This window comes from Dama dama, chromosome 9 (assembly GCF_033118175.1).
Source record: "Dama dama isolate Ldn47 chromosome 9, ASM3311817v1, whole genome shotgun sequence".
Lineage (NCBI taxonomy): Eukaryota > Metazoa > Chordata > Mammalia > Artiodactyla > Cervidae > Dama > Dama dama.
Window position 1 is genome coordinate 14,438,845 of NC_083689.1, and position 12,217 is coordinate 14,451,061.

At 37.3% G+C, this 12,217-nt stretch overlaps 1 protein-coding gene across 4 annotated transcripts in view; it reads left to right on the plus strand.

Moving 5' to 3' along the window:
- The window catches only part of LOC133061822 (adhesion G protein-coupled receptor E2-like), a 63,251-nt gene extending 58,313 nt beyond the window's left edge, over window positions 1-4,938 (plus strand). For 3 of the 4 annotated variants that reach the window (XM_061150048.1, XM_061150051.1, XM_061150050.1), the window contains one exon: window positions 1,756-4,938. In XM_061150048.1, the coding sequence (XP_061006031.1) occupies window positions 1,756-1,791 (36 nt within the window). In that variant the 3' untranslated portion in view covers window positions 1,792-4,938. Of the gene's footprint in view, window positions 1-1,643 lie in introns of all 4 variants that reach the window. The other variant, XM_061150049.1, reaches the window with a different exon arrangement.
- Window positions 4,939-12,217: the final 7,279 nt, after the last annotated feature.

Sequence of the window (12,217 nt, forward strand, 5' to 3'; positions counted from 1 at the left end):
TCTCCATCTCATTTTGAATCCTAGACACTGAGTTCCTCTTGGTCCAGAAACCAAAGTTGGTTTCTCCTGCACGTGTCAATAGATATTTTACATAGTAAATACAATCTATGTATTTCTTATTTGTTCCTTCTTTTTCCACACATCTGATAGATTATTCTCTTGAGACTACAAAAAGATCCTCCATTATTTTTTGACCATGTGGCCTTCTGTTGGATAAATTACATATCAAGTCTCTTATAATGAGTGTTTTTGTTAGGTCATTTGCTAATACAAATAATGTTGCAACTGTTTACACTTACTTCATTGATCTCATTTTTTATTATGCAGTTAGGTTGGATACTGCATCAAATTCACAACTGCATGTTTGTAGATACTTCCATATTTCAACATCTTGAGGTCACTCCATGGACCCTGCCACCAATAGTATGTGTGTGTGTGTGTGTGTGTGTGTGTGTGTGTGTGTGCGCATGCTCAATTTTGTTGAACTCTGTTGCGACTCCATGTACTGTGGCCTGCAAGCTCCTCTATTCATGAGATTTTCCAGGCAAGAATACTAGAGTGGGTTGCCATTTCTTCTTCCAGGATCTTGCCAACCTAAGGGTCAAACTCACATCTCTTGCATTCCTTGCACTGGCAGGCAGATTTTTATCCTGAGCCACATGTTTCCATACAGCCTCACCACAAGGTTCTCATCAAGTTTTGTACTTTTACCCATCTGAGAGGTAAATAGCATATCTAGGGAAAGATTTGTATCTTTGTATCCTTTTTATTATTAGTGGAAGGGAACATCTTTCTTTATGAGTCACTAATATTTCAATCTCTGGAAACAACTTGTTCACATCCTTGGCATATTTTTCTATTAGCTTGTAGTACTTTTCTTATGGATTGGGGCACACTCTTTATTCTACTGGTGAAACTAAGACTCTCAAGTTTTACAGTGCATAAAAATCATCTGGAGGGCTTGTTAATTGTTTGACATTTTACTGGTAAATGTCATACCTGACCCAGGACCCAGCATGCCAATTCATTCCCATATCTTTATTCATGTGCTTCCCACTACCCTCATCCACACCACTGTACCTGGGGAAATCAAGTTCATTATCTACTTATCACATCTTCTAAGAGGCCAGGGAGGTCCAGTGCTTTCTTTTCATTTACACAGAGAGAATCATCTGGACAGAGAATGCTCTAGGTCATTTCATGGACAGGAAAAAGATAGAGACATCATTGGAGGGACCAGGGCAGAGGGACATTTCACAAATATAATTGACCATTTGTATTTATCTTCACACTAGATGGTAAGGTTTGTGAAATCAGAAATCTTGTCCGTGTTATTTTTAATGCACAGGGTCAGCACAAAGCCATGTGCAAAAAACATCCAAAGTAATATCAGTTGATTGAAACTGGGGATATTTATTCAACATCATAAGGTTACCAAGATGTTGATAAGGATTGAATTGAGTCTATAGGTCAATTTGGTGGAATGCTACCGTATTAACAATATTGTCTTCTGATCCATGAATGTGGCATGTTTATCCATTTCTTTGGGTCTTCTTTGACTTCTTTTGGGAATCTTCTTTAGTTTTCAGTGTAAAAGTTTTGCACTTTCTAACAAAGTGTCATTTTTACATATTCCTTCTCAGGAGACTTAAATTAACGACTAAATCAGATGATCTTCTATCCAGGTCGGCAAGGAAACTTCTGAACCGTCATCTTTGGGAAAACTTCTAAAACATGTTTTCATGTTTGTTACAGGAACTCTTCACAGAACCATTGTGTAAGGAAGTATGATGGGAATTCTTGATATTTAGATTGCTGGAAGAATTTTGCTTTTCTACTCCATATGGGATGCTCACCTCACTCTCAGCATAGTCAAAGGGCTCTGATGCAATTCCTCAGTTGCCTTAGATTAAATCACCTGCTTCAAACTTTTTCTACAAAGTTCCTCAAGTTTGTAGGTATATGAAGATATTTGAAGGTATATGATAAGGAAAACGAGCTTCAGAAAACTGTCTTAAAATACTGTAAGACAGGAAAGTAAGGTTCAAACACCTACATGGAGGATAAAATTGCTATGATGTCCCAAATTTTTCCTGGATTTTGTCCTAAAAACACTTGAATTTCAAGCAATGGGACAGTTGGTTTCAATACATACTTGTTTCAACTTCTTCACCCTCCATCTAAAGATTATTAACTTAGGCATTAGAAAAATATATTTTACTACTCACCATATGTGTGAATGTTTGTAAGTCACTCAGTAGTGTCCAACTCTTTGTAACTCCATAGTCCATAGCCCACCAGGCTCTTCTGTCCATGGAATTCTCCAGGCAAGAATACTGGAGTGGATAGCTATTCCTTTCTTCAGGGGATCTTCCTGACCCATGGACTAAAGTCTGGTCTCCTGCACTGCAGGCAGATTCTTTACCATCTGAGCCACCATGGAAGCTTGGTACACACCATGTACTGCACTAAATTAAGAGATCTAGTTTCTAATTTCACAGAGCTTACATGTTAAAGAAAAGGCTTTGTTAAGAGTAAAATCAGAACCCTGTAAATAAATAAAATCTCTACATCCTTTCAACTGTAAGATGTGCCAGGTTAGAAAGAGTATATTGCTACTGCACATTTTTAAAGTTTTACTTACATGTATAACAAACTATTTCATTCTCAGAATGTGATCTTGGCAAGATCCAAGTCCAGAGGGACATAGAAATGTCCCATGGACATCCACTGACCAGATTTGTATCAATTTAAACCAAATGGAAAATGACTTTAAATGATCATAACGTGTTAAATTTAAAATATCCATGAGTACATAGTGATACTTAATGTATTTGAAAATAAGTGTAGAAGATATGACAGAAGTAGATAATGACAATTTTTCAGTATCCAGTAAATCGCCACTAAAAGCACTGGGGCAAATCTTGTGGAAAGAATGGCCAATCTCACAATGCTAAAGAATTCTCTTAAGTGATTATTGATTTATTACAAGGACCAAAGTGTATTTTTATAATGTTAGATCAGATAGGCACCAAATGAACTTAATGAGCAATCTTAGCATCAATAATATCAGTCTGATGTTGTATAGTTCCTGATGAGACATGAACTGAAAGCATCCCATTTGTGCTAAATAAAGGTTCGTGTCCGTATCTTAAGTGTGTGTGTGCGTGTGTGTCCTGTCACTTCAGTCGTTTCCAGCCCGCCAGGCTCCTCTGTCCATGGCATTCTCCAGGCAAGAATACAAGAGTGGGTTGCCTCTAGGATTGATCTCTTCCAGGGGATCTTTCTGATTGAGAGATCGAACCCTCATCTGCCTGTGTCTCCTGCATTGCTGGCAGATTCTTTACCCCCTAAGCCATCGGGAAAGCCCAATCAATTTAACCTATATCTAATCTAACCTTTAGACCAAGGCTTAGCAAAGTATACCCTGCAGGCAAATCCAGGAAGCTGCCTGTCTTTGCAAATAAACTCTACTGGTTCATAACCACACTATTCACTGGTTTCTTGTCCATAGTTGCTTTCGGGCTACAGTGTGAAGTTGAGTGCTTGTGAAACAGTCTGCAAGACCACAAAGCCAAACATTTTTACCATCTGGCCCTTTCTAGAAAAATCTTTCTGGTACCTGTTCTTTGAGACCAGACTTTCAGTACACATGAAACACAGGGGAAAGGCACACGTGTTAAATAACCATACAGGCAAATACAGAACATAGGAAAGTTTTCTAAGTTTTCTAATGTCAGTATCATTGTAAAAGGTGCATAAGGCCATCTAGATAAGTGACAAAAGTGACATGGCCATCAAGTTCACCGTCAACTTTAGTAGTGAGAGGGTAACAGGCAAGAAGGCCAGGGCTCTCCAAACGGAGGGAATAGACTGCAAGTGTCAGACATTTTTTATCTCTTTCTTAAGTGGCAGGAGGAAACAAACAAGGGCTGGATTTTTTTTCCCTTCTCTATACAAATTTAAAAAGAGTTTTTTCTTGAAATTCTTTGTTACCATGATGACATCTGTCTCCACCTGAGCTTAACTTTTCTCAAACCTTGAGCTAACCAAAGCGTTTTTCTTATGGAAATGTTTGTCTCAAGCTATGTTAACGAACTATGTATTTACCCTAGACTCCGTCTTTCTTCAAGTCGGTTCGCTTAAGACTCAGAACAAATAAGGGCTCAACAAACCTGTATGTTTTACTCATACATTGCTCTCCTAATCTATATTAATGAATCTATATATTTACTTGAAAACCTTTCTTCACGATTCATGTCAATCATTTTATGGCCCGCGATGACTCATCTGGTGCTAATGTTATCTCAAAATGCATGTTGTGGGTTAGGGGCTTGGTGCCACTCTGAGTTTTGAGACATCTCCTTTCTCTAATTAACAGATTGCTGATAGGTGTATAACATGCAGCTACAGGCCAGCAGGGGGCACTCTTTCTGCCCGCTTCTGATGTCTATGTCAGAAGCTTTCTCTATCTCTTTTATACTTTAATAAAACTTTAATACACAAAAGCTCTGAGCGATCAAGCCTTGTCACTGGCCTCGGATTGAATTTCTCTCCTCCAGAGGCCAAGAATCCTGGTGTCTTTCACAGCTCAGCAACAGCCTTTCAGTAGGACTTCGATTTGGATATATGCTATAAAAATATTTTGGAAACAATTGGGATAAATTGTATTTGCATGAGATATTTAAAGTTATTATGAAATTATTTTCTGTACGTAATAGTATTATAATTATGTAGAGCATATTCTATAAATTCTTCAATATTTGATGGAGATATAGTAAAGAAAAAAGTGTTACAGTATGTTCGCTGAAAATCATGTATTAGCAGGAAAATATATGTATGTGTAAATACATTGTGAAAGATTTTTCATATGGCATTATGTGAATAACTGTGGTCTCAAGGTAAAGTATATATAAGATTTTAGTGTGTTATTACACAAAATTCTCTCTGTTTAAACTTAGAAATAAAATATATCATAAAAATAAATGCATAATTAATTATTAATTCCTAAAATAGATATACTAATGAATTTTTAGGTTTACAAAGCTAATTTTGTATATAGATATCTTATAAATATATGGAATTTTATTTCTACATGGTGATGCTATGAAATCTAAAAATTAAAAATAACATTATTATAATACAGAAGGAATAGAGGGCATTTCCACTTCTGCTTCAGTTCAGTTCAGTTTAGTCACTCAGTCGTGTCCGTTCTGCTTAGGAAATAGAAAATGGCAACCAGTAACAGAAAACTCATAAGAAATATCCTAATAAACTACAAAGTCATTCATTTTCTTGGACTCAGAGAGAGCTGATATACACCAAAGTAACCTAAACTCTAAGAAAAGAGTATCATCCACAGACAGACCATCAGGAAGGAACACTGATACACATACGCAAAGCACAAAAAGCAATGATCTAGCTGTCACAGATGATTAGGAGGAATTCATTTAAATTTTTAACCAGAGAAAATGCTTTCAGCTTTTCACTGTTCAGTATGATGTTAATTGTGAGTTTTTCTTATATGGCCTTTTCCACAAAACTAGAACAAAAAATTTTTAATATGTATGGAATTGCAAAAGCAACCTTGAGAAAGAAACACAGAGCTAAAGGAATCAAGCTCTCTAATTTCAGACTACACTACTAACTATAATTATCAAAACTGCATTGTACTGACACAAAAAAACAGAAACACAGATCAGTGGAATAGGATAGAAATCCCAGAGATAAATTCATGTACCTATGGTCACCTAATCTATGACAAAGGAAGGGAAAATGTACAATGGGGGAAAGACAGTGTCTTCAATAGTGGTGCTAGGAGAACTGGACAGCTACATATAAAAGATTGACATTAGAACACTTTTAAACACCATTCAAAAAAAGAAAATCAAAATAGATTAAAGACCTAAATGTAAGACTGGGTACTATGAAACTCTTAGAGGAAAACAAAGGCACCGCACGCTTTGACAGAATCACAGCGGTATCTCTTGGGGTTCATCTCCTAGAGTGATGGAAATAAAAACAAACAAAGGAGACCTAATTAAAATCAAAAGCTTTTGCACAGCAAAGGAAACTATGCTGCTGCTGCTGCTAAGTCGCTTCAGTCGTGTCCGACTCTTAGCAACCCCAGGGACTGCAGCCAAACAGGCTCCTCCGTCCATGGGATTTTCCAGCCAAGAGTACTGGAGTGGGTTGCCATTGCCTTCTCCAAAATGAAACTATAAATGAAACGAAAAGACAACCTACAGAGTGGGAGAAGATATTTGCAAATGATGCAACAAACAAGGAGTTAATTTGCAAAATAAACAGCTCATAGAACTCAATATAAAAAAAGAAAAAAACCCAAATGTGTGGACACAGTTGGAGAAGGAGAGGGTGGGACAAATTGGGAGGGTAGCATTGAAACATAGACTTTGCGTGTGTTCATACTATGTCGATTCAGTTATGTTTGACTCTGTGTGACCCTATGGACTGTAGACCCCACAGGCTCCTCTGTTTATGGGGATTCTCCAGGCAAACATACAGGAGTGGGTTATGTCCAGGGGACTTTCCCAATACAGAAATCAAAACCACGTCTCTTGTGTCTTCTGCGTTGGCAGGCAGGTTCTTTACCACTAGTGCCACCTGGGAAGCCCCAAAACATATACTTTACCATATGTAAAATGGATGGCCAGTGGGAACCTGCTGTATGATGCTGGGATCTCCAACCCAGTGCTCGGTGACAACCTAGAGATACTGCATGGCGTGCGAGGTGGGAGAAAGGTTCAAGACGGAGGAGCTGTGTGTATACCTATGGCTGATTCATGTTGATGCATGGCAGAAACTATCACAATAGTGTAAAGCAATTATCCTCCAATTAAAAAATAAAATTAAAAACAGACTAGTAGAAGCAACTCAGAGAAGGCAATGGCACCCCACTCCAGTACTCTTGCCTGGAAAATCCCATGGACAGAGGAGCCTGGTAGGCTGCAGTCCCTGGGGTCACGAAGAGTCAGACACGACTGAGCAACTTCACTTTCATTTCTCACTCTCATGCATTGGAGAAGGAAATGGCAACCCACTCCAGTGTTCTTGCCTGGAGAACCCCAGGAACAGGGGAGCCTGGTGGGCTGCCTTCTATGGGGTCGCACAGAGTCGGACACGACTGAAGCGACTTAGCAGCAGCAGCAGCAGCTCAGGTAGAAGAAATAAACAAACAAAATGCTCTATCGCCACCTACTGGAAACAAAAGAGGGGTCTTTATTTTATTTTATTTTATTTTATTTTATTTTATTTTATTTTATTTTATTTTATTTTTTTTTTTGTGGCAGAACTTTTATTACAGTGAAAAAGGACAGAGAAAAGTTCTGACACACACATCAAAAGGGGGTCCGAGAGTGCCCCACTGGCTAGTCTTATATACTTTTACCAGACCCACTCCCACAACATACGTCTTAAATTAATAAGATTAGAACTAACAATAGAAAGGTCTTACCAGACCTCCTCCCACAACATATAGTCTAGTTAAGGAGAAACATGTCCTCAAGCAAGATACATTGTTGTTGTATAGTCATTAGTATAGAGCTTAAGGAAAAATGTGCCCATTGAGCAAGATGAGTTATTTTGTTGTGTAATCATTAGCTCTGGGATTAAAGAAGTAGTAGTAGTAGTTGTCAGACTTTGACACCCCACAGACTGTGTGGCCTGACAGGCTCCTCTGTCCATGGGATTCTCCAGGCAAGAACACTGGAGTGGATCGCCACTCCCCCCTCCAGAGGATCCCCCCCAACCCAGGGATTAGACCCAGGTCTCCTGTACTGCAGGCAGACTCCCCACCATCTGAGCCACAGGGAAGTTAGTCTTAAAGATTATTGTCATAACAACTCAAAGAGTTTAAGAAAAAATATGTGACTAAGACAAAGCAATGTAGAAAAAAATTTGTCCCTTTCTCCTCCTCGAGGGCCCCAGACTCCTTCAGTTCAGTTCAGTTCAGTCACTCAGTTGTGTCCAACTCTTTGCAACCCCCTGGACTGCAGCACACCAGGGCTCCCTGTCCATCACCAGTTCCCGGAGTCTACTCAAATTCATGTCCATTGAGTTGGTGATGCCATCCAACCATCTCATCCTCCGTCATCCTCCTCTCCTCCTGCCCCCAATCCCTCCCAGCATCAGGGTCCTTTCCAATGAGTTAGCTCTTCGCATTAGGTGGACAAAGTTTTGGAGTTTCAGCTTCAGCATCAGTCCTTCCAATGAACATTCAGGACCGATTTTCTTTAGGATGGACTGGTTGGATCTCCTTGCAGCCCAAGAGAATCTCAGGAGTCTTCTCCAACACCACAGTTCAAAAGCATCAATTCTTCAGTGCTCAGCTTTCTTTATAGTCCAACTCTCACACTCCTTACCAACCTACCTAAGAATTAACTCTCTCAATCTACTGTCTTCTGTGGGTGCTTCTTTGGAAGACCTTTCACCATCACTAAATCTGACTCAATCTGAAGACACCCATCTTAAATAGGATTCCACTAGAACACCTTGAGCAAGAGGGGTCTTTAATGTCTGATGCATTGAAACAAGCAGAAAGGTGTTCCATACTTCAAACGTGCCGAAGTACAACTCATTAAACACTATGAAGAACCAGAATAACGCTATCACAGAAAGAAAATGATAATCCTCTAGATACCAAGTTTAATGTCACAGAGTATAGAGACTGAACTGACAGAGAATTCAAACAGCTGCCATGAAGAAACTCAATCAGCTACGAGAAAATTCAGAAAGGTAGTTTAATGAGCTCAGAAATAAAATTAATGAACAAAAGGAATACTTCAAACAATATTGAACTTCTAAAAAAGAACCAAACAGAAATTTTGGAGCTTAGGAACTCAGTAAACAAGGTGAAGTATGCACTAGACAGCACTGGAAATTGAGCAAGGTGATAAGCACAGAATCAGGAAATTGCAACTCTTTATCAGAATGGGTTTATAACAAATTAATAGAGCAAAAAGCCTAAAGGGGGAAATAAAGCAGAAAATAACTATAGTTACCTCAACTTGGTAACAAATTCACAATATAAAATCAGATTACTTGAGACAACAAGAACACAAAATAAAAAAGATGGAATCCATGTAGGTAGGTGTAGATAAGATGTTATCAACAGAAAAAAGGACTATTTAATCTGAGACACTGTATACAGACCTCATGGCAAGCACAAAACATACATCTACATCAGAGAAGCGAAACATTAAAAAAGAGGAAACTGAGAAAAACATCTAAGAAAATCAGCAAACCAAAATTGGCAGACAGAAATACTTGGAAAAAGGAACAGTGAATATATAGAACAACCAGAAATCAAAAGAAAAAATGGCACTACTAATTCTTTTCTCTACCAATAATCATCCTAAATGTAAATGGATTGAATTCATCCAAAAAAACAGAGAGTAGCTAAATGGATTAAAAACAAGACCCAACTATATGCTGCCTGCAGGAGACTCACCTCAGTTCTAAAGGACAACATAGGCTCAAAGTCAAGGGATAGGAGATGATACTTCAAGCAAATGATAGCCAAAAAAATGTGTGTGTGGCCATACTTATATCACACAAAATATGCTTCAAGCTAAAAAAGTAACAAGAGATAAATGCAGGCAGTATATAATGATAAAGAGGACAATTCATCAAGAAGACATGATAGTTATTAATATTAATATTTACAAACTTGATATATGAGCACCAAAATATATTAAGCAATTATTAAGAGACCTAAAAAGAGAAAATGCCCTTTTTGCCACTCTTTTTTTATTTCTTCAATTTTTGAAATTATGAAATTATAATAACACATTTACAGGAGATTTGGAAAATACAGAACAAACTTACATATATTTCCACTATATATTACAATTATTTTTAAGTAGATAAATTAAAATTTTTAGCAGTATGAGCCAGTTCAACATAATTAAGATTTATACAATTTTCACACAACAGCAAGATACAAATTCTATTTAAGTTCCTATAGACTATAAGCCAGTAGACAATGAAACATTTCCAGGAACATAAAACAAGGTGTAAAAGTTTCATGGTCCAAAGGTATTAAAATCATACAGAGTCTCTTCTTTTATCACTGGAATAATGTTAGAAATCAATATCAAAAGATATTTGAAAATGATGCACATATTTTCAAGTGCTATGTAACATTTACCAAGAGATTTGCTTTAGCCATTGAAACCCTCAATAAAGTTAAAAGACTGAAAAAGCATTGAGGATGATTGCAGAGAAGAAAGTATTTAAATGAGAAAATAATATCACAGGTACTTAAAAAACCACATGCATTTGGATATTAAATGTCCACTTTTAAATGATAGATGTACCTAAGAAGCCATAACAAGGAAAATTAGAAAATATTTATAACAGAATAAAAGTGAAAAGAGAATATATCAGAATTTGTTGCAGTTAGTTGAGGTTACTCAGTGCAACACAATATGAAAATATTGAATAAGGTATGAAAACAAATAATGGATGCAACACTAACAAAAACTACTGTGAAATTTGTACAAAATCTGTACTTTAGTCAATAATACTGTTTCCCGTGTTAATTTCCTGGGGTTTTTTTTTTACAGCATAGCATCTCTTTATATTCTCAGAAGTGGATCAGAAATTGCAAGCTTCATCAAATTTATTTTTAAAAAATCACTAAAATAATAAGCTTTCTAGATTTTTAGCAGTAATACTAGATGCCAGAACAAATGGAACTATGCAAAGTTTGGGGCAAATATAAGTTAGAAAACTAGCATTCCATTCATATTTAGTCGAGGTATGAAGCCAAAATGTCATATTTTTTAACTAAGCAAAAATTTGTAAGTTTTCTAAAATATAGATATTATATATATAATATAGATGTTTATATATATTTATTTATTTGTATATATATACACACACACACATATATTTGTTGTTCAGTCACTAAGTCGCATTCTGCTCTTTGCAACCCCATGGACTGCAGCACGCCTGGCTTCCCTTCCCTCTCTATCTCCAAAGTCTGCTCAAACTCATGTCCATTGAGTCGGTGGTGTTATCTAACCATCTTATTCTCTCCCGCCCCCTTCTTCTCCTGCCTTCAGTCTTTCCCAGCATCAGGGTCTTGTCCAGTGAGTCAGCTCTTCGCATCAAGTGGCCAAAGTATTGGAGCTTCAGCTTCAGCTTCAGTCCGTCCAATGATTATTCAGGACTGATCTCCTTTAGGATTGGCTGGCTTGCTCTCCTTGCAGTCCAAGGGACTCTCAAGAGTCTCTCCAGCACCACAATTCAAAAACATCAATTCTTTGGCACTCAACCTTGTTTATGGTCAAACTCTCACATCTGGACATGACTCCTGGAAAGACTATAGCTTTAACTATACAGATCTTTGTTGGCAAAGTGATGTCTCTGCCTCTTAATTCACTGTCTAGTTTTGTCATAGCTTTTCCTCCAAGGAGCAAACGTCTTTTAATTTCATGGTTGCAGTCACCATCCACAGTGACTTTGGAGCCCAAGAAAATAAAATCTGTCATTGTTTTCACCTGTTTTCCAACCCAGCTAAGCCAGCTTACCAGATCCCTGACACAGAGAAAGTCATATAATAAATGTGTGTTGTCTTAAGCTGGTAAGTTTGGTGGGTAATTTGTGATAAAGCCATTAAAAACTAATACACCCCATGAGAGAATTCTCCTTGATGAGGCTTGACATTATCTTCTCAGCCTTATCTTCCCCTCCACACCAGACAGAGTTCCTCTGACACCTGGATGTTGGAAGACCAGGGCTTATCTTACACTGCTCCTGCCTCAAGGAGCCTCCAACTCCATCTAAGAAATGATCCTTTCTATGTATTGTACAAATGGGTAATATAGCTAATATTTTGTAATAACTGTAAATGGACTGTAACCTTTAAAATTGTATTAAATGTTTTACATTTTTATGAAGTAAAAATTATATATACTTATAGATTGAATAGATTTATAATGCTGTGTTAGTTTCAGGTGTAAAGAAAAGTGAATCAGTTATTCAGTTGTGTATATATATAAAGATATATATCCATTCTTTTTCAGATTCTTTTCCCATATATGTTATTACAGAATATTGAGTGGAATTCCTTTGCTATCCTGTGTATGTCCTTATTAGCTATCTATTTTAAATATAGTAGTGTGTATGTCAAACTAAATCTCCTAATTTATTACTTCTCCCCACATTTCCCCTTGGGTACCTTTGGCAAGTT